The following is a 22,183-nucleotide window of genomic DNA, read 5'->3' as shown; positions in this document are numbered from 1 at the left end:
CTGAATAGCCAGCTTGCTAGGTACACCAAACAGATCTTTCATGTATAATAGTGAACAGAATGGGCGTAAGCTTTTGTACGTTTTTGAATGCAGCAGTCGATTGTTCTTCTGCAAAAGGCTACCATGATTAGATCTTACTATATGCATTAGACAGGACTTAATTTCAGCTCGAATGCGGTACAGTACGTGGGTTTTTAGCAGCGCCCCTCCTCATCGGTTCTGCAGACATCTATCTCGTCCTAAGGGTTAACACAACATCAGACGGGTACCATTTTTGGGTAAATAGGAAAATTAGACTTGCCTGGAATCGCGCAATGATAATTTCCGAATCGTAATGCAGAGAGACGGGATCTTGGTCAAGGTAATTGTATTTACGATAATGGCACGTTGCTCCTATAGTCTCCCCTGAGGAAGGAATGATCGAACGGGTGTACTGGTCGTTCTCCGGAGTCTACGATGCGTATCCTTGATCAGTCTTCACCAAAATTTTGGTGTAAAGGGTACTGTGAATTTCACCTTAGATTCCGGTACAAAGCCATCAATTGGCAGTACCCCACCAAGACCACCCAAAGCGTTTCCCAATGGTGGATGAGCTTTGAGGATTCGAGGATTGAAATCTAAGACGGTAAACCTCGAATTGACCTCGTTTGTTAGTACTCGAAATTGGCGATCTCTCTTGCCTATATCACAAGGTAAAGTATGATCGAAAGTCCAGAATGAGTATTTCCACCAACGACAAGACTCGAGAATGGGAGTATCTAACGGGATTTGCAGAGAATTGATCGTCCATTGGTGATCCCCATCAGAAGGTGGCAATTGCCCTTCGATAGCGTCGTTGACCATCTGTATCAACATGTGAGGCGGAATTTACATCGATATATTGCATCTTTCACCCCAATGACGTGGCTCCCGCTGGAAACTTACCAACCCTAGATCAAATTGGAGAACTTCCAACGTTGATGATTCAGTCTGCCTGGACCTTGAATATCTGAATTGATGAGAACTTCTCGGTGATGGCGGGATTTTATCTCTGATGTGAGTGGGGAGATCCAATAATTCTTTTGGTGAATGATAGGACCAGTATAGGAGCGGTACATCCGTTTCTGTCGTTGGCGGGAAGAACTTTGGTATGGTAGATGAGGAGATATTTATGATGATTCCAGTGTCTGGCGGTGTGGCTTCCTGGGTGATCCAGTTCTCTGGCAGTTTGATCAGCTGAACGCAAAGGTGTAAAGTTAGCACGACAAATCTCACAAGGATGCTTCCATGATCGCTTCTACCGCAACCAGGCCTGGTTCAATCCAACTGACAGAACATGACTTAGAGAAGGAAGATGGTAATCTGAGGGTCCGAAGATTAGTTAACGAATATCGATGAATACGTCTGATAGAATGAGCTTACATGTAAATGATTCCCATTCATCCAGTTGTAGAAATTCACCACATAGCCTCGACTCACTATGAATACTTCATCAATTAGACAGTATACATCCGGCCCAGTTTCAGATGAGCTGTGATCCTCATCTTCTTCGAAGCATCGACCAAGATCCAAGACACATGCTCCTTGATATTCAAGCTCATGAGGATCGTCTGCACCTACACCTAGTACTTTGAAGATATGGAGTTTGACGTGATCGTAATCATCGAAGTATTCTCGGACCATCACAAGATTTTTGGCAAGGTCCACTATCATATCTTCCAACATCATGGGAAATGTGATTTTTCTTTGGTCCGCTTTGCCTATACTATTCCCATTACATGGCATCTTGAGCAGAATGAACAAAAGATGGTTTCCGTCCTCATCTACCTCCGGTGGTATACCTCCGCCCCAGGTTTGGATAGCTATATACCCCTCGTAGGCTGAAACGATCTGCCCAACGATACCATCGGGCAACTTGAAGCGTGTGCGTCTGAGGCTGTCGAAAGGTCTTTGTCGTTTGATTAGATTCGACAGCTGATTTTTGGCGGTACTGTGTGGGTGGGACTTGTGAGTCTTGGAGGATCGGGGTCAGTGTCTTGATATAAGTGCTGATGCAATCGGAGCTGAATGGGTATTGATCCTGTGATGATCCGATTGATCCTTTTGCATGTTGATGATGCGTGTATGATGTATAACGCCGGGAGTTGGGTGAAAATGATCTCGAGTATGTCGTCCAGTATTATCAGCATGATGTAGGGTAGTCTTGTGAGGATGATTGAGTGAGCAAAAAGGAATCAGAGCATGTCCGGCGATATAGCCGAAATGTCACTCCACTTGCAACTGACGTGTGGAGATAAGCGATCCGTGCGTTTCAGATGTTGAATACAGTACTCGTGCTGCCGCAGGGGGATCCGTTCCTGAGCACTGACCCCACCTGAGACACTCGCCACACCACAGTCAAACGTACTCGTATATTGATCGCACCATGATTTGACGAAAGCCTACCCTTCTCTTAATGCTTTGTTCGACCAAGACACAGTCCAGTGATCGATCATGCAACGTCTCGATGACTTCTTGGTCGAATTGGCCTTCCGAAATCTACCTCTCAAGGACTTACTCGCCTGTTCGGCCACCTGCAAGCGATTCAACAGCATCATCACCTCTTCCGCCAAGATTCAACTGTTCCTCCATAATCATCTTTTCGGTCGTTCATCTCCACCTACAACAGATCGTCTGGAGAATCCACCAAAAGCTATAAAAGATCGTTCGACGACCGATCAACTTGCTAGACTGCTCAAAACGGAAGATAACCTCTTGAGACTCAAGCCCCATCTTCGGTCCTACGAGCTTCCGGCAAATCAAATCATCTGTGCGATAGGTCATGGCCATATCGTCACCTCCTGTCCTTCAGGCGCAGAAATCGAACCTGACAAACATGGTTTGTATACCCTGGTGACCATTTGGACACCGGATGATCAAAGCAAAGAAGGGAAGTTGACGTCAAAAGCGGTAAAAGTGGATTTCAAGCCTAATACAGAATCTAAGACCAGAGCGGTAGACGTGATGGATGATGTGATAGTATGCATTCAAGAGCTGGATGCAGGAGGAGATACAGTATTTAGAGTCAGAGTATTACACTTATTCAACGAAGGGGAAATTGCAAAACCATGGGATTCGGATGAGATCACTAGATCGACTCAGGATATGGGATTAGATAATGCTCCGAGAGTGATGATAGGGAGAGAAGGGCTTTTGGTGGCGGTCACTCCGTTCTCTATCAAGTGGACAAGATGGACTGAAGGGAAAGATTGCACGGTGAGTTGAACAAAAACTCTACAACGTGTGATATAGCTAAAAAAAAACTCCTCGTACCCAATTTAGTGGGGTCATATTCAGAATCCACCTTATCTTGGGTTCTCGTCGTCGATCAGAGTATACGGATCCGATTTAGTAGGAATTCTCGGTCAATGTGTTCCTCCATTGAGCGACCACCCGTAAGTCACTTTATTTCTGCCACTGCAGCTAACCTGATACCGATTGACTCCCAGCTTTGCACCTCCACCTGTACCCAAAGACCATCTCCTCATTTATCAGCTCGAAGACAACACTCGCCAGGTTATCACCAAGACAAATTTGATTATGCGCATGCCTTATGGACGAAACGAGCTCCCAGAGATCGTTCGATATGGTACAGCTCATGGTGAACCTGAGAACATTTTATCTCCCGGTTCATTGGCACATTCAAACAATGGTAGGAGCCTGGTACTTCAGGTTAACATGATATTGCTTGAAGACCCCCTCTATGGGCAGTTCTCGCCACAGGAGTATCCTCATTGGATAACCATTGATCTGCCTCTCATATGCATCAGGGAGTTGCTATACGTAATCTCTGACATCGTCCCAGACTCAAAGCCCATCGTCAGATCATACCGAACTCGACGACGAGCAAATCCTCCGGAATGGGCGCTACCCCATGTCAGACTCGACCGAGGTGAATGCTTCCCATGCGACTGTTGTACACCCGCGATCGATGCGTCCGAACGATTAGGTGATCAACCAGTGATCTCTCCTCATCTGTGGAAAGGACATGCTTTGTTTGGGTATGACACGGGTTTTACGGAGCTGAATGATTGCCCACGGATCTACGGAAGTCGATCCACCACATATCTAAAAAATTACAAGGCTTGCCCGAATACCCATGGTACTTGGCTGATTGAACTGGAATGCATGCATTTCCGACATGAGCCTCAAGACGCGCTTGTTCCTAAAACCCGCTATGCTCTTGGTGGCCTAGGTAGAACCTTGAAACTACCCAAAGGACCAAAAGATACTGTGAGTAGTATATCTATCAACTGAGAGGAACGAACCAAAAGTAACAGCGGCACTGATGGGTACAACAGGGCCGAGTTCGTCCAAGTCATTTCAGCGCATTGCCTAGTGTGGACGAAAACGTCCCTCCATACACCGTATATCGAGGTTATTGGAAGATCCTTCCGGCTGAAGGTGAGCTAAAGAATATGTTTTTCGATGGTGAGAAGGTTACTTTTGAATATCCGGTGAGTGGTTGAACCTTATCAAGCTACATCGCTGGTGCTCACGAGCTGCTGCGTAGAATGGATCTGTGACGGTCCTCGATTTCGCTTAGCCGATTCAACGAAGTGTAGTGGATCGTGGCTTTTCCTTATTTCCTGCTCGCTTCTGTAATATCTGACTTCACATCATGCAGGAGAGGTATATTGTAAGCCGATTCAGGAAAACAAATACTTCTTACATAGCAATACATATAGGACAAGCCGCTAACAAATCACAGTCAAGCGACAGGCATCTGTGACCACGAGCTCAGTGAGCTGAGTAAGTCGCTCGAGGCATTCCTCAGAGACGATCATCCTAGAAGAAAACAAGAGCATGAATTAGCACATCGACTGGCACAGGATGAGGTACACTTACAGTATCGATCGGGGTAGGCTCATTGCTGAACAGGGCTCCGAAATTATCATCTTGCGGACAATAAAGTCTCGCAAATCCTGAGTAACCAGCAGAGCCGTTGGTTGTGATGTACGTTGGAACAAGATAGACCACTCCATGTTACTATTTTGCTATCCATAGACCTGGACAATCTAGCGACTACGGGTGAGAGTTCATACTTTCCTTCCTCGATCTTAGGCCACGAAATCCAATATGTCGACGACAGAACTCTGAGAAATGTTTGCGGTTTTGTCAGCTATTGCAATCCACACTCATTGACATTTATACACTGTCGTGTCCTCTGACGTACCTCGTAGCAGACGAACAGTCTATTCCCGTCGAAGTAGATTCCATTGACCAATTCAGCTCGGTGATAGAGGTACTCCCTCTGGAAGTACCTAAAGTATCGTCAGAAACCTTTACTACCTTGGTGTTGATTTGTTCGAGACCTGATGAGCCTTGAGCATCGGCCTGCAAGACAGGTCAGAATTGTTATTATGTGACCATGAAGCAATACAGTACCTATGCATGAGCTTCGAGAGCACTCACCACCCCGACAAAGTGCATTACCATCACCCTCGTCGAGAAAGCACCCACTCAAGCCTCCGATGGCACGGCCAAGGTCGAGGCGAGAGTTGAAGGGTCTGACATCGATGTCGAACATACTCAGCTGGATAGATTCATTGGTATCGTTTGATCCGTGACGGCCCTGTCGTCGAGCTTGCTTGCCGCTGGAGATTCTGGATGTATGCTGACCATCCCCCATTGTATAAACGCTGGTGCAATCTAACGTCATGGCAGTATGCTTGTTCCATACAGCCCAATCGATTGCAGGGATTTTGTGTGATGAACCAGTCATTGAAAAATCAGAGTGATTAAGAAAATCGTGCCTAATGTCCTTGTCTTGAAGCCGTGTGCGAATTGTCTGAATTTGTCGGACCGGGATATATATGATGAGGCTGGTTCTGCTTAAAAACAAGTAGGGGTCTGCGGCAGCTTGGGAAATAAGACTTTCGACATCGTCATATGTCAGAATGCTGAAAGTCCGTTGGGGGTAGATTGGTAAGGGCACCCGGAGCTTGACGGACTCGTATGGACTTTCGGTACCACTTGCATTTGCATCTCCGAATGCCAGCTGTTCAGCATCATGTGATGGAAGTTCTGCTTGAATATGTTGAGGAAGCCTGGTGCTCATCAAGGGTAAGCGCAAAGCGAAAGAAGGCAGAGCAGGAACATCAGAGTCGGACGATATTGAACGGTCGATTTGGTATACCAGAAGGACCATCAAGAAATCACTGTACGTGAGAAATGAGGGTTAGCGATGCAGTCGTGATGGATTCCACTGATGGATCTGACGTTAAGGTTATCAGATTACGGCAACGATGTAGGAAGTACAGTGGAAGCAGAGAGAGAAGGAGAGGAAGCGGTCTACCACAGCCTTGTTGATCCCGTTCATCAGATGGTGAAACACGGAAAAGCAGAGTCCCCGTGCTTCTCACTCAATGCTGGATTCCATCTTGATCATGCAATCTGCATCTGATGACATCTCTGCTCATAGTCAATCACAAAGGCTCAAATGTCACCATGCTATAGAGGTGCTTTTGACTGGCAATTTGATAGGTCGGCACCTTCTTCTCATCCAGCACATCGTTGATCATCTTTCGCTCCAAGACATCCTAAGGTGTTCAGCAACTAGAAAAACTTCCGACCGCTTCACAACTTCGTCCTTTCCCATTCAGCTCAAGCTATTCCGAAGAACCAGCTAATGTAATGCTTCAATGAGGATGTAGAATAATACTGACATACCAGCACTCAGTAAGAGGCCTGACCACGGATCGAGCGAATAGTATTGTTGATAGCTGCGACTCTTCCTGTACCTATGTATTGTGTATCCAAGTTGCCCACTTAAGGCTGTGCCTCATAAACGATGACGTTGGATCCGTGTGGATTGCCTAGTGGGGGGTTTTCTACTGATCCCACATGAATATTCAGTATTCGATATTCTGCAGATCATTCACTTTCGTCATACGAGTAACCATCACACATCAACACCTACTCTAACTATCCTTGACACAAATAGACATCCCATCCGATACTCATCAACATCCTTTCCGCCCCTTCGCCCACCCACCGACCCATCAATGCTCTGATCTGAGAGTGCTACACCATGTCGAGACCCAAATCAGCACCACGAGCGTCCGAGCCAGCTCTTTCATCTAGAACCCCCTCAGTGCCCATACCGCCAACAGCTAGGAAGTCAAGTCAGCCTGCGGTCAATACCCAGAGTGCGGGTGCCAGTCCTCGATTCTACGTGAGTGATATGTTTCATCTCTCAACTTGGACCAAACTGACTACGTGTTATGTAGGACGGACCCACCATCAGTGCTCAAGGCAATGATGTAAAGGCGAAAGCCAAGCAAGCAGCTGCGAAGACAGCTGCAGTCACCAAGGTAAGCTATTCTCCTGAGATTGCGATTCAGATAAAGCTCATCATTATCCATCTCGTTTTGTATTCAGGCTTCAACCAAAAAAGCAGTCTCTACCGCTCGTCGACATCCCTGGTCCATCATCTCCATCCTCACATCCCTGCCAATCTTGGTATTCTTCTCACTTGCATCTACTGTCCTATGTCCTCCACCTGGCGAATCACTCTCACCTGTCAATAAGTACATCCTGTCCCCACTCGGATACGGTCCTACCCAGTCTCATCCTATCCTATGTTATCCTTCCAACGTATATCATCGAGAAATACTCCAACCATATGTTTACCCAGTATTGGATAAAGCTCAAGATCGATTCACGACTTCGCCCTACTACGTCAACTATGCCAAACCAAGTTACGACAAGGCAGATAAGCTAGCTAGACAGTTTTATCAAGGACCACTGAAACCTGTCATAAGAGGAATTAGGAGATTCTACTTTACCTTCATCCAACCTCACTTCCCATACCTCAAAGCTAGATATCATACGCTCACTGCACCTTATACATCGAGGATTCAAGCATTCGCCAAACCACATATCGAAACTGCCAATCAATATGCGAATCTCGCCAGTGATCATGCTGTTAGAGGTTACAATTACGCTTCGACCCATCCATTAACTGGCCAATTGGCCAAATACGCTCAAAAGGGATACCAAGTTACTTCGGAGAATGGCCATAAAGCTTATGTATGGAGCAAACCTCATTTACTCAGAGCGAGATTAGAAGTGCAGAGAATAACTAGAGAGATTCTTGGACCAAGAGCTGTGAAGGCGTTGCAGAGAGCTACCATTGAGGCTGCTAAGATCGAAGCTGCTGTTAGAGCGTGAGTACGATCGTCTTTCCCATCGCATTCAATCTCGTTGATGGCGAGCTGATGAATGATGATACATCGATAGCTACATCGTCAAGATCTATACTCAACATCTCGAACCCCACGTCGGTCCCTATGTCACTCAAACTTCCAAGTTCGTTGCTCCTTACACAGCGTTATTCCACAAACACGTCCATCAACCTTATATCAAACCCACTGTCGATCAGCTGTTCCCACCTTCTATCAAGGAGAAATCATTTTTGACCATGTTGGCTGAATTCTTACCTACCACCGGTGGCTCCACTCATGCAGCTGAGAGGAAAGGAGAGATGGATGATTATTATAATGATTTGGAACATTCACGTAAACCTGCTGAAATCAAAGTACCATCTGCCGACAAAGTCGCTGAGAAGAAGACCGCAGAGGTCAAACCTAAAGAGGTGAAGAAAGTGGAAAAGGCTGAAATGGATCGGGTGAGGGATGCGATCAAGAGTAGAGTGGATGAACAAGGGAAGAAGAGCTTGAAGAAGGTCAAAGAAGAGGTAAATTGATTCATCTTTTATTCTTGACGATCTCTAGCTTCATTCATTCACTCACATTATGGTACCTTCTATCATCCTACCGTCGTTCGATATTTGGATTATACCAATATCTTGTTTTTTTACTTTCTCTTGGCTTTTGATTATATCGGATTCTATAATATCTCTTTTTCCTTTTCAAGATTTTCTTGCCCACCCTCCTTCCCAATATCTGATCTATCTAGAATATCTCCTATCCTTACAATATCTCTTTGCTTGTCTCAATTACAAATCTATATCTATATCCCGATGATATGAAAGATACATCTTTCACTCCTGTGATGAATACGTTTTGCTTATGATTGTTATTATGTCGATTGCAGGTCAAACGTATCAACTATGAATTCAGTACCAACTCAATCCCTATCCTCGCTCAAAATATGAGATCGGAGATTGAAAGAGAGATAGACTACGTCTTGACTGGATTAGACAAATTATACACCAAATCGACTTCCTTGACCAATGAACAAGTTTTGAAATCTAGTGAACAGGCTGATGCGAGGTTAAAGAGGACAGCCGATAAGATAAAATCCAGGTTGGATGTTCCAAAAGGAAAATTACAAGATCAAGCTAAAGGCGTGGCGGAGGTTCAGAAAGAGTTGATTGATAGAGCTTTGGGTAGGGAGTATAAGGAACTGGCTGAACAGGTGAGTGACATCTCGGTTATGGGACTGGCTTGCCTACTCCCTCACTTTGAATAGAAGTATACTAATGGTGTTACTGATGTAGATGGGCCAAATTGATGGAGTTACGTCCAAAGATTTGGATAAATACAATGACGTTCAGAAACGTGAGTTGTCTTTGATTGTAATATCGAATATGTCCTAATGTGCTAGTTTACTTATACCCGCTATTGATTAGTCGCCGACTCGTATAAATCCAAATTCGCTTCTGCTCTTGATGACAACGCCGCTCTTGCTAAACCCTTCAGCGAACTCAAAACAGAACTTAACGATTATCACGAATCTTTCCGGGAACGAGTTGGTATTCTCAAGCGAACCGCTTTAGACCGAATCAAAGCTAGAGAAGCCATGTCAGCCGAAGCTGAACCTTCCCGAGTCAGTATACTACCCATTAAAGAAGCCGCTGGGGCTGCCGCGGCTGCTGCTGGAGTAGGAGCTGGGGGTATTCTGGGTAAAGGCAAAGAACAAGTTCTATCGGCATTATCAGCTGCTGGTACACCTACTTCCGCCGGTGTAATCGATCAAGTCCAAGCTTCTGCTCAGTCCATACTCGATGCCGCCTCCTCAAGCTTACATGAGGGAACTCGATCAGTAATTTCAGCGGTTGGAGCGACACCTTCGCCTGAATCACCTAAAGAACATGCCGAATCAGTCATTTCAGCTGCCTCCGAAGCTGTTGATTCATTATCATCTGCAGCTGGATCTGTCATTCACGATGCTACTAGATCGGCTATCTCAGTCGCCGGAGGCACACCATCCCCCGAATCGCCCCAAGAATATGCCGAGTCTATATACAATGCCGCTGGCGAAAACGCCAATTCCGCTATATCACAAGCATATGATGCTGTCCATCAAGGTACCAGATCCATCATCTCGGCTGTAGGCGCTACACCCAGTCCCGAGACTTTCGGTGAATCGGTAGAATCCGTTATTGCTGCTGCTTCGAAGGGTATCAACGATGCTATACCGGACATAGATATCAGTAAATGGGTGCATGACGCTACGAGAGCAGCTATCAAGGCTGTCGGAGCTACCCCTAGCCCCGAGAATCTAGGCGAACACATTGAATCCCTTACTCAAGTATTAGCCGAATCAGCTTCATCAGCAATTTCAGTAGCTTCAGAAGCTGTCTCTGGCTTATCCCAAGATGCCTCTTCAGTCTTACATGACGCTACTCGATCTGCCATATCTGCTGTAGGCGCCACACCATCTCCTGAAACTCCTAATGAGTACTTGGAATCAATCGGAAATGTAGTTGCTCAAGGTGCCGCATCGGTGTATGGAATCGCAGAAGAGAACGTCAATTCCCTATCGAGCAACGTACACGATGCTACTCGATCAGCAATGAGGAAAGTCGGAGTAACGCCCAGCCCTGAGACACCAGGTGAATACGTAGAAAGTATATATGGAGAAGCTAGTTCGACCGTATCGTCCGTTGGATCAGTCATATCTGAACAGGCCAGTTCATTGGTCAATCAGATCCAAGAAGCCCTAGGAGTGGTATCTACTACACCTGAACCATCTGGATTAGTCGCGTCTGCAACATCCTATATCTCCTCGTTGGCTTCTGCTGGATCTTCAGTAGGATCTGAAGCGTTAGTTTCCGGATCTTCTATCCTTTCGTCACTTCAAAATGAAGCTTCTTCTACGATCCATCAAGCTACCCGATCAGCTTCCAAGGCACTGGGTGCGACACCCACTCCTGAGACTCCAGGAGAGTATGTAGACGCTGCCAAACAAGCTGTCAAGGAGCAGGTGAAAAGGGTGAGAGATCCCAGGGAGATCGCCGAAAGTTTGGTGAGGAAACATGCTAGTCAGATTGATAGAGATTTAGCGGATGAGAGAGCGAGGGGAACCACGAGGTTCATAGGTGATGAACATGGACATGGACATGCTCATACTCAGGCTGCGGGACATGCGGCTAGGGAGGAATTGTAGATTGAAACGTTGATAGAGGGAAATGTAAGGTGGTGAAAGGTGAAATTAGAATAGATTAAACATCGGTAAATGAAATGCAAGTGCAAATGAAAACGAAGATGACGATGCATCTCTTGTCGAGCTTGAGCTCTGGATTGTCACTTGCATATCAGTTGCACTGATTGAATGCTGGGATGTCAACTGCGATCTGCATTGGTTGATAGCATGACCTCTTTTCACTTGTTGCAGCTACGGTATACCTGAGCTGCTGGGGTTATCGGGGATTCCCGGTGTTACTCCAGTGTGGCACCCCTCAGGAGGATTGACTTCACCACGTCACGTCCTCCACGCTGTTAGCAGTTAACTTACTGCACCAACGTTGATATCCCATTATCCATACATGATTTGGTACATCATCATACATACATAACATATACCCTTCCCCTAATCATCTCAAACAGATTCAGGCCGACCTCTGTTCTTCTCTCCGGAACGTTCGCTTTCTTCAAGAATCCCGAAACCGTATCAAGAAGAGGTCAACCCACGCGTTACTTCCTAGCTGTGACTTGGTCTTGCATCATTCTTCAACCTAGATTCGCTGGAATAAGGTCGTACGTAGAGATCGACAGGTCAAGATGCAGATGCTCACCAAGGTAAGCTGCGAACCTATTCTGGTTCACGTGCATCGTTGATAGCTGACAAGCATACCCTTACCCGACTTGCAGTTCGAGAGCAAATCACCTAGAGTGAAGGGTATCGCTTTTCGTGAGTCTGCTCAACTCCCAACTGTGTACTGCAATAACACCTGCTGATATTACCTTTGAAAATCTGTGTAGACCCCAAAACACCACTCTTAGCTGCTTCGTTGCATAATGGTACGATTCAATTATGGAATTATCAGATGGGTACTTTGGTAGATAGGTATGACGAACATGATGGTGAGTGAATGCCCTATAACCCAGTTGTGCGAGTACCGCTATCGTAGGGAAGCGACCCCTCGGGGTTGAACTATGTTATGTTGTATCATCCGCTGACATGGTCGATCTGTACTCCTGCAGGTCCCGTTCGAGGAATATGTTTCCATCCTACTCAACCTATCTTCTGTTCCGGTGGTGATGATTACAAGATCAAAGTTTGGAATTATAAGCAAAGGAAATGTCTCTTCACATTGACTGGACGTGAGTAATGGTTAACCAAATCAAGATTAGCTTTAAGTCTGGACCTGATGCCCAACCTGACTTAGATCTCGATTACGTTCGAACCGTCTTCTTCCACCGAGAATACCCATGGATTATCTCAGCCTCCGACGATCAAACAATCAGAATCTGGAATTGGCAATCTAGAACATGTATTGCTATTTTGACGGGACATAACCATTATATCATGTAAGTAGCCCGTCTACATCCTTTTCATGCAATGGTCATGCTTATCATCATTTCCTTGCAGGTGCGCTCAATTTCACCCTTGGGATGATTTGGTCGTCTCGGCATCAATGGATTTGACCGTCCGAGTATGGGATATATCCGGCTTGAGAAAGAAGAATCAAGCTTCCCAAGCACCCATGTCATTCGAAGAGCAGATGTCACGAGCCAACCAGAACCAAGCCGACCTCTTTGGTAATACCGATGCGGTCGTCAAATACGTATTAGAAGGACACGACAGGGGTGTGAATTGGGCATCTTTCCATCCTACTTTACCATTGATTGTCTCATGCGGTGATGATCGACAAGTGAAACTTTGGAGAATGTCAGAAACCAAAGCTTGGGAAGTTGATTCTTGCAGAGGTCATTTCAACAACGTCTCAATGAGTATGTTCCATCCCAGACACGAGCTTCTCCTTTCGGCCTCGGAAGATAAGACGATTAGAGTATGGGATATGACCAAACGTACGGCCGTACAGACTTTTAGAAGGGAACATGATAGGTTCTGGGTGTTGACTGCTCATCCGGAATTGAACCTTTTCGCTGCTGGTGAGTCAATCTCTTCCTGAGAAACACTTTGCTACTCAATAGAAAGCTTATCGCAAATGGCGATCATTGCTAATTCGTTGACTCGGTTCAGGTCACGACAACGGTTTGATCGTCTTCAAACTCGAACGTGAACGACCTGCGTTCTCTCTATCTGGAAATCAATTGTTCTACGTCAAGGACAAAGTCATTCGAATGGCCGACTTATCCACCGGTACCAATCAAGGTATCTGCAGTGTCAGAAAACTCGGTTCTCAATGGGTACAACCTAGAACATTGAGTTATAACCCCGCTGAACGAGCTGTAGTCGTTACTTCACCTTCGGAAAACGGTACATACGAATTGATCACTTTACCTAAATCTTCTGCTCCTTCCGCCTCAGATGGTAAAGATGTCCCATCAGATGGCAAAAAAGGTAATGGATCCTGTGCAATTTTCGTTGCAAGAAACAGATTGGCAGTACTTGACAAGGCTACTCAAAATATCGAAATCAAAGATCTTTCCAACTCGATCACTAAAACCGTGAAATGTCCCGTCCAAACCAATGAGATCTTCTATGGTGGTACTGCATCTCTCCTCCTTGCTACTCCCACTTCAGTCGTTCTCTTTGACATACAACAGCAAAAGGTTTTGGCGGAACTTAGTACACCACCTGTGAAATACGTCGTTTGGAGCACTGATGGAAACATGGTTGCTTTGTTGAGTAAACACAGTAAGTCCAGCTTCTACCATCATGACGATGTAGAGCTAAGCTGACAAATGTATGATCAGCAATCACCATCGCGAACAAATCCCTCACTCAGAGTGCTTTGATTCACGAGACCATCCGAATCAAATCCGCTGCTTGGGACGATAGTGGTATCCTCATCTACACCACGTTGAACCATATCAAATACGCTCTTCCTCAAGGTGACAACGGTATCATCAAGACTCTCGAACAGCCGGTCTATCTGACACGAGTTAAAGGTCAAATCGTTCACTGTCTAGATCGAACTGCTAAACCTCGAACTATCACCATTGATCCTACAGAGTATCGATTCAAACTCGCTTTGGTCCGAAAGAACTATGATGAGGTCTTGCAGATCATCAGAAGCTCTAATCTCGTCGGTCAAAGTATCATTGGGTATTTGCAAAAGAAGGGATACCCCGAGATCGCTTTGCATTTCGTACAAGATCAACAAACTCGATTTGACCTCGCTATTGAATGTGGTAATTTGCAAGTGGCCTTGGAAATGGCTAGAGCAGTTGACAGAGAAGATGTATGGAATAGACTTGGTGCAGCGGCTTTACAACAAGGTAATCACTCGGTAAGTCAAACTTTTGGGCTGGCCATGTTGAGCGGTGACAGTTGAGCTGATCTGATCACATGGGATAGATTGTCGAAACCGCTTATCAAAAAGCCAAAAACTTTGACAAACTCTCTTTCCTCTACCTGATCACTGGTAATGCACAGAAGCTCAGCATGATGCAAGTAATTGCTCAGAAGAGAGGCGATAACATGTCTCGATTCCAAAACTCCCTATACCTTGGCGACATCCAAGCTAGGGTGGAAGTTCTTAGGGAAACTGGACAATGTAAGTCATCCCAGTTATCTAATATGAGAAGGTGTCAGTCAGGAGCTGATATAATACCGATAGACCCTCTCGCCTACTATACTGCCAAGACCAATGGTCTCGATGATACTGCTTTGGAAATCCTCGAAGAAGCTGGTATGACCGAAGAAGACTTACCACCTCCACCTCAAAACTCAGGACATTCATCACTTGCTCCACCACCTATTGTTTTCCCTCAATCCGACTCTAACTGGCCGATCAAGAACCTCGGAGAATCATTCTTCGATCGGGCTTTGGCTAATGGAGGAGTGGATGGACTCGTAGGCGAAACATCTGGTATAGAAGGTGGTGAACAGCTTGATGCTTGGGCTGCGGACGTTGCGATTGATGGTGGTGCCGATGGTGAAGGTGTAGAGGAAGGTGATGAAGATGAAGGATGGGATCTCGACGCTGAAGTTATTGCTCCACCCGAAGAAGAGGTCGCTCCGGAAGAAGAAGCGGCAGAAGCTGATTTGTCAGAAGGTGTATCTCCCGGTATAAGTGAAGATGAGTTGTGGATTAGGAATAGTCCGTTGGCTGCTGATCATGCGGCAGCTGGAAACTTTGAGTCAGCCATGCAGGTGAGTGATTCATCTCCTGGAGTCATCAATCCCACGATGATAAAGTCCACCTAATGATTGCTTATGACGTTATATGTATATGTAGCTACTCAACAGGCAAATCGGTGCTGTCAACTTCCAACCTCTCAAGTCGTATTTCCTTCAATCCTACCAATCTGCCCATGTTCACGTACCTGCCAACCCATCTTTACCACCTATAAAATACAATGTTCGACGAAATCCCGAATCGACAGAATTGAGAGAATTCTTACCTTTCAACTCGTACAATTTCGATGATTTGAAATCGAACGAATTGACAGAGGCCAACAAGTATTTTGCAAGAGGTAAATTCGTAGAGGCTTTGGCTGCGTTCAGGACGGTATTGCAGAAATTGATCATGGTTGTGGTGACTGATGAGGGTGATGCTAATGAGGTGAGTCGATTGATCCATTCAGTTCATCTATCAATGTGACACACTTTGCTGATGTAATGTTTGACTTCTGATAGATCAAAGACCTCGTAACTTTGTGTCGAGAGTACATCATTGGATTGACCATGGAAGTTGAACGACGACGACTAGTATCTGAAGAACCTGAAAACGTGAAACGAAACTTGGAACTAGCGGCTTACTTCACACATTGTCAATTGGCTCAACAACATGTTCAACTAGCCTTGAGATCCGCTATGAAAGTATTCAGCGATGCTGGTAACCATGCTACTGCTGCGGTGTTCGCTAGGAGGTTAATAGATACTAAACCGGCTGGTGCGCAGGTGGTCACTCAGGTGAGTACAACATCCTTCGACCCCTGCGTCGTGTCGACTACACTGTATGAGCACAGGCTGACATATCTTATGGTTGTCCTATCTAGGCCAGAGCAGTTCTTGCTCAAGGTGATCGAAATCCTCGTGATAACTATGAAATCACATATGATCAATTCACCTCGTTCGATATTTGTCCTGCATCACTCACTCCGATCTATCAGGGATCACCATCTGTCATATCACCTTATACCGGTGCGAAATACCTCCCTGAATTCAAAGGTAGTGTATGTAAAGTTGATGAGATTACTCAAGTTGGATTGACAGCTAGTGGATTAAGGAATAAGGTATAGATAGATTGGAGAGGAAATGGTGGAAAAGAAAAACGACAGACATACTTGAACTTAAAAGATTGTGATTATATATGGATTTTTCATGAATTTTATGCTTGCTAACACACCGATACTTGTTACTGACAATGAAGATTTCCCCAACATTACAGTTAGCAGTGCGTGACCATGGTACAGTAGATGTGGCATCCACTGAAAACAGCTTATACAATGATATGTCTTACAAAAGTCACTGATCATTGTGTCACAAAGGAGAGGAAAAAGCGTTGTCCTATGTAAAATTAAAGGCATATCAGATATACGTAATCTCTGAAAAGGATGTGAAGTATACTGGATGGAGTAAGTTGGCAATCGACACTCACCGGTACTTTGGTGGTTTCTCCCTGTTTGGTCGTACAGTTCAAACCAGCCACATCGACACCGGAGGTATCAAATTTGAGTTTGACCTTATCATCTTCTCAATTGTAAGGTCCGTATTGCTAGCAATGATGCCGGTTAACCTTTGGTAGAGCATCGTGCTGGGTGGAGCAAGACATCGAGCTTTTGGGCAGAGCCTGACAGAATATGAATCATATCAGTAAAAACGGTTCCGACCTCCATCTCTCAAGTTTGACATTGCGTTGATGGACTGGTAGCTGGTTGGACGGGGGACTACATGTTGCCTTGGAGGTTTGAAGGCTTCATAAGCTACAAGAACAGTGGACTCCTGTGTATACAGCTCATCATTCACTAGTAAGGTATATCACTTTTGCAATATACGAACACACACTGTTGTAAATATGCAAATTCCAGTCAATGCATGCGATACTTCGATCCGCTTGACAGCGAAGTACCGCATAGTTTAACTATGTTTACAAAGTCTGAAGACGGATGGTCGATCAGTTATAGCTCGTTTGTGGAGCATCATGCAATAAGCTTTATTTTGGCAGACCAAAATAGTTCGGAGCTATATGTTTCTGGACTGAAGCGAAGAACGATAGATGAAGATCGTACAGTACAGAATACTCGCATGTTCTGAAGGATGGTCAAACACGTTGGGTACATCACAGATTCCTCAGACGTAGCTCGTTGGCTGTACAAAGAGATGTATGAGGAAGAACGTTCCTTTCACCGCATGGATCCACTTGGTCTGATATCATCCTATTTCAACATTTGGGCACGGTGCAGGTTGGGTTGGCAAAAAATAGATTATGCCAAGACACTGAGCATAAGCTCACGAGTATTCTCTCTCAAAGCTTACCGGCAGACTTCTGCAGTGAGTCTATTCACCTTTCCTGTATTGACTGGAGGGAAAGAAGATCAGACATCGTAACCATCAAACGTGCGATCACCACCCAGCGCTCTAACTAGACCTGTCGTAATGTGAAAGCAGCCTTTTCAAATCGCATTTCATGGTAAGGTATTGATAGTCCTAGGAGCACCCCCCGGATCGACAACGTCACGCACGCGACCAAATGTATTTTCATCTTGTGGTCGGTGGTATGAATATATTTGTACCAAAGATCATCACCAGTACCGAAATCAGATCCACGAACGTGCGATAACATTTTCGTTTGGTGACAGCTGTTCAGGCACGGTTTTAAAGGGATCTTCGATCGACCCCGCATTTCGCATTGTCTTGGCGCGATGAAAACCCACGAACGTGTGTTAATGTTGATGGTTTTTCCTTGTTATCATGGTAATCCGGCTCACAAGACAGAAGTACATGCTCATAGAGACACCGAAAATTTAGGTATCTACCGTTGTCCACCCTGAATGCCAAGACATACTTTTACCACCCAAATCATCAAACGTGCTATAGGATCGTATGGATTTCCCTATTCTTGAGCGTGATGGCGGCGATGATCCAGAGGTCGCAGGCGGATTGGTCGAAGTTTGGAAAGTGATTCAGTGGAGTGTACCAGCTCAGGATAGTGAAGTCAGGTCTCGTTAGATGGAAGTGGGAGTAAAAGACGAAATGAACGGATTCTTTACCATAAGCGAGAAGAAAAGAAAAATCGAGTGCGACTTTCCATTAATATATATAGTCTGAGTTGGCGCATTGACACCTCTAGAAAACGTTTGTTTCCCACACCCTTTCAATCGCAAAGTAAAATCAGACACTCGGTCCATCAGCCAAGTCTTGAAGCAAGAAAAGAGGACAAGTCTTCCTCTCGACAACTGCAACCAGTAACCTTAACACGTTGACAATTCTTCAAGATGCCAAGATTACAGCAGTATGATTACATCTTCGCCATTGGTACATTGTTTGCTATGCTTGACGCATACAACAATGGTGCAAGTGAGTAGGAGGATCGCTTCCGTCCGTCTCATTCTAGCCTTTCCAGCCTTGTCTCTACCTCGATATACGGATCAGCTGACTGACTGTGTGATCGTGTGAGCAGACGATGTAGCCAACTCATGGGCCACTTCTGTATCCTCCCGTTCCGTCTCATACCGACAAGCAATGATTCTCGGTACGATCTTCGAAATGGTCGGTGCTATAGCTGTCGGCGCCAGAACTGCTGATACCATCAAGAATGGTATCATCCCCAACTCCGCTTTCAGAGGTGATGCCGGTGTACAATTACTCGCCTTCACCTGTGCGCTCGCCGCCGCCTCATCATGGGTCATGTGGTGCACACGACACTCCGCCCACGTCTCTTCCACTTACTCTCTCGTTTCTGCTGTTGCTGGTGTCGGAGTTGCCACCGTCGGTGCATCTAAAGTACAATGGGGTTGGAATGGTGGTAAAGGTTTAGGAGCAATCTTCGCTGGTCTCGGTATGGCTCCCGCTATTTCAGCCGCATTCGGTGCCATCATCTTCATGCTTATCAAATTGGTCGTACACGTCCGACGAAATCCCGTTCGATGGGCTGTATGGAGTTCACCATTCTTCTTCCTCGTCGCCGCTACCATTTGTACCCTCTCCATCGTCTACAAGGGATCTCCATCTCTCGGTCTCGCCAAGAAACCCAAATGGTATATCGTCTCCGTCACTCTCGGTACCGGTGGTGGTGTCTGCTTGCTCTCTGCCCTTTTCTTTGTTCCCTTCGTTCACGCCAAGGTCATCAAGAAGGACTACACTCTAAGATGGTACCACGTCTTCCTTGGTCCTGCCCTCTTCTCACGACCTGCTCCTCCTGATTCTGACAAAGCTGTAGTACCCAACTATGCCGTTGTTCAAGAAGATGAGGAAGAGGAGAAGAGAAACTATGAGAACCCCGAAACCAAAGTTGACATTGGATCCCCAGCCATGACCCCTGCCACCCCATTCACTCTTAACAAAGGTGGTGATCAAAGCTCCGGTGAATCTCAACAACCTTCATACAAGGAACTCATGGCTCAATCCGAAGCTCGATTCCACGCCAGACTGAGAGAACACCGAGGACCTCTCGGATGGGCTATGCGAACTCTCCATGAAAACCCTCTGGGAGCTGGTCAAATATACGAACTGAAAAACATGAAGATCCTCGCTAAGCGGATCCCAGCTATGATCGTTTGCGGTGCATTGTACGGTGTCAACTATGATATTCACGCTGCTCAATCTGGTGTTCACGGTACTCCCGAAGGTGAACGAATGGCTGCCGTGTACGCTCACGCTCCTAAATACCCTAACGAAGTCGAACACACCTACTCTTTCATCCAGGTTCTCACTGCCTGTACTGCCTCTTTCGCCCACGGTGCCAACGATATCGGTAACTCTGTTGGTCCATGGGCTGTTATCTACTCCGCTTGGAACACTGGTGATGCGGCACAGTCGAAACTCCCCGTACCAGTCTGGCAACTCGCTGTTCTTTCCGGTATGATCTCCATCGGTCTCATCACTTACGGATACAACATCATGAAGGTTATGGGTAACAAGATCACCTATCACTCCCCCTCCAGAGGATGTTCCATGGAAATGGGTGCTGCTCTCACCGTCCTCATCTTCTCTCAGTACTCCCTTCCCGTATCTACCTCGATGTGTATCACTGGTGCAACCGTCGGTGTAGGATTGTGTAACGGTACTTGGAGAGCAGTCAACTGGCAACGAGTAGGTCTCCTGCTCTTGGCTTGGATCATGACCATCCCTATTGCTGGTACTTTAGGTGGTTGTTTGATGGGTATCCTCCTTAATACCCCTCATTTCAGTTAATAGTTGCTGTTTATACTCCCTTTACGTCTCATATATTTAGCAAAATATTTCATCGTCATAGATATCTCGTACACATGTTTTAATGAATCCACTATAATGATCACTTTGCAAGCAGCCGGCATCAAAATGGCGTGAAAACACTGTAAATACACAGCTTATCGACCTTGATTGTGTCATATTTGCTTGAATGAAGAATATTAACCAAGGGAACGTCTCTACATTGCAGTGCAGCTAGATGACTATGAGTTTGCATACAAAGATAATCAATACGTCACATCCCTCACTCAAGGCTACACCTGGGCATGGTCACACCACTGAACAAACTCTATTCTCGAGACTCGAACACCGCCGCCTTCGGATTCAGTGGCCTACTGTTCGAGGTGGAGCTTTCATATCCGCTCAACGGCACGTGACGTTGCCCGTTCACGATCGGGTAGTATGATTCTGGCTCTAGTATCTCGGAGATAACGCTTGGTGTGAACGTACCAGCATGATTGGACTATTGTGCAGTACGCATCAACGAGAGTTAGTAGTTCGCATTGGCGATAGCACAAGTATAGCACATGTCAGTGATGTACGGTACTCACTGATGTATTATCTTCATCGAATTGGCCGATATCACTTTCCACTGGATCATCAAGGTCCCTGGTGTTATCGTCACTTTCAACCATCTCGGAGTAGCCCCTTAGCTTCGGGTACGATACTGCCCTTGCATTGGTAGGTTCATTTGTACCTATCCCTGCAACCTGGCTTTTACCACTTCCTGTTGATTTATAAGACCTGATACGGTACGATAAGCCCTTATTACTTGCCGTAGGTTTTGTTCTGGGACCTTGCCTTTGTTCACAGGTGAGATTGGCTCTATATTTCTTCGTTTTCTCTTCCTGTTGCTCACTGTGGTGAACCCTTCGTCATCCGAGTTGTCCGCTAAGATTTCGGACTTGGATTTCGATGTGGCATCTTTTTTATCTTCCCAGGGCTTCTTCCATCCTCCTTTTGCCGTATCCCAGCCAGTCATGTGGTCCTTGGGGCTCGCCCTAGCAATGTTGACAGTCCCAAGTGGAACAGAGGGCTTATAGCTGCTGCTATCTGTTTCATTGGTATCATGACCATTATCGTGAGCTGTATGAAGACTAGCGGGCAGTTCAGTGGTAGTTGATTTTGATATCTCATGAACCATCGTCGGTTTTCCTCCTTTATCAATCACAGTGTCGTTCACCCCTTCGCTTGCACTTGTAAAGACCGGATCATCTTGCTTAGTAAGTTCCTCTCTGGTCAACCTGGTCAACCGATCTAGTATATCCCTCCAATCATCTATATCCTCAGGCCAACTCCACTCCTCATCCCTCCCCTTTCCAACCGTCTTCAAATCTCTCTCGACCGTTTTTCTGGTATTAATAACCTTATCTTCCAATCTTCTAATTTGTCTAGATTTCTCTCTCATCATCCTCTCACTCTTCTCCATCTTATGGCTTTCTTCCCT

At 45.7% G+C, this 22,183-nt stretch overlaps 8 protein-coding genes across 8 annotated transcripts; 4 read left to right on the top strand and 4 right to left on the bottom strand.

Moving 5' to 3' along the window:
• Window positions 1-477: 477 nt before the first annotated feature.
• On the bottom strand, window positions 478-1,764 carry V865_000089 (uncharacterized protein; the record flags this gene model as incomplete). Its single annotated transcript, XM_066223921.1, has 3 exons — window positions 478-843; window positions 925-1,215; window positions 1,459-1,764. The coding sequence occupies 3 exons, from the start codon at window positions 1,762-1,764 to the stop codon at window positions 478-480; spliced, it is 963 nt and encodes a 320-aa protein (XP_066080018.1).
• A 708-nt stretch (window positions 1,765-2,472) lies between these two features.
• On the top strand, window positions 2,473-4,564 carry V865_000088 (uncharacterized protein; the record flags this gene model as incomplete). The annotated part of the gene is made up of 5 exons (XM_066223920.1): window positions 2,473-3,234; window positions 3,301-3,413; window positions 3,468-4,251; window positions 4,320-4,475; window positions 4,532-4,564. 5 exons carry the CDS (start codon window positions 2,473-2,475, stop codon window positions 4,562-4,564), a joined length of 1,848 nt encoding a protein of 615 aa, XP_066080017.1.
• Window positions 4,565-5,166: 602 nt separating this feature from the next.
• Window positions 5,167-5,451, bottom strand: V865_000087 (uncharacterized protein; the record flags this gene model as incomplete). Its single annotated transcript, XM_066223919.1, has 2 exons — window positions 5,167-5,355; window positions 5,434-5,451. 2 exons carry the CDS (start codon window positions 5,449-5,451, stop codon window positions 5,167-5,169), a joined length of 207 nt encoding a protein of 68 aa, XP_066080016.1.
• A 1,600-nt stretch (window positions 5,452-7,051) lies between these two features.
• On the top strand, window positions 7,052-11,376 carry V865_000086 (uncharacterized protein; the record flags this gene model as incomplete). Its single annotated transcript, XM_066223918.1, has 7 exons — window positions 7,052-7,195; window positions 7,251-7,334; window positions 7,402-8,189; window positions 8,263-8,719; window positions 9,079-9,402; window positions 9,485-9,545; window positions 9,617-11,376. The coding sequence occupies 7 exons, from the start codon at window positions 7,052-7,054 to the stop codon at window positions 11,374-11,376; spliced, it is 3,618 nt and encodes a 1,205-aa protein (XP_066080015.1).
• A 614-nt stretch (window positions 11,377-11,990) lies between these two features.
• Window positions 11,991-16,586, top strand: V865_000085 (uncharacterized protein; the record flags this gene model as incomplete). The annotated part of the gene is made up of 13 exons (XM_066223917.1): window positions 11,991-12,008; window positions 12,081-12,120; window positions 12,192-12,293; window positions 12,414-12,533; window positions 12,599-12,740; window positions 12,802-13,325; window positions 13,417-14,034; window positions 14,094-14,629; window positions 14,698-14,896; window positions 14,960-15,495; window positions 15,581-15,907; window positions 15,982-16,257; window positions 16,344-16,586. 13 exons carry the CDS (start codon window positions 11,991-11,993, stop codon window positions 16,584-16,586), a joined length of 3,681 nt encoding a protein of 1,226 aa, XP_066080014.1.
• Window positions 16,587-18,782: 2,196 nt separating this feature from the next.
• Window positions 18,783-20,700, top strand: V865_000084 (uncharacterized protein; the record flags this gene model as incomplete). Its single annotated transcript, XM_066223916.1, has 2 exons — window positions 18,783-18,864; window positions 18,968-20,700. The coding sequence occupies 2 exons, from the start codon at window positions 18,783-18,785 to the stop codon at window positions 20,698-20,700; spliced, it is 1,815 nt and encodes a 604-aa protein (XP_066080013.1).
• Window positions 20,701-21,025: 325 nt separating this feature from the next.
• V865_000083 (uncharacterized protein) lies at window positions 21,026-21,371 on the bottom strand (the record flags this gene model as incomplete). Its single annotated transcript, XM_066223915.1, has 2 exons — window positions 21,026-21,199; window positions 21,288-21,371. 2 exons carry the CDS (start codon window positions 21,369-21,371, stop codon window positions 21,026-21,028), a joined length of 258 nt encoding a protein of 85 aa, XP_066080012.1.
• A 62-nt stretch (window positions 21,372-21,433) lies between these two features.
• Window positions 21,434-22,165, bottom strand: V865_000082 (uncharacterized protein; the record flags this gene model as incomplete). The annotated part of the gene is made up of 1 exon (XM_066223914.1): window positions 21,434-22,165. One exon carries the CDS (start codon window positions 22,163-22,165, stop codon window positions 21,434-21,436), a length of 732 nt encoding a protein of 243 aa, XP_066080011.1.
• Window positions 22,166-22,183: the final 18 nt, after the last annotated feature.

The sequence above is a fragment of the Kwoniella europaea genome, chromosome 1, assembly GCF_036810445.1.
Source record: "Kwoniella europaea PYCC6329 chromosome 1, complete sequence".
NCBI lineage: Eukaryota > Fungi > Basidiomycota > Tremellomycetes > Tremellales > Cryptococcaceae > Kwoniella > Kwoniella europaea.
Note: the sequence above shows the minus strand (reverse complement) of the source record. Positions and strands in the feature narration are given on the sequence as shown.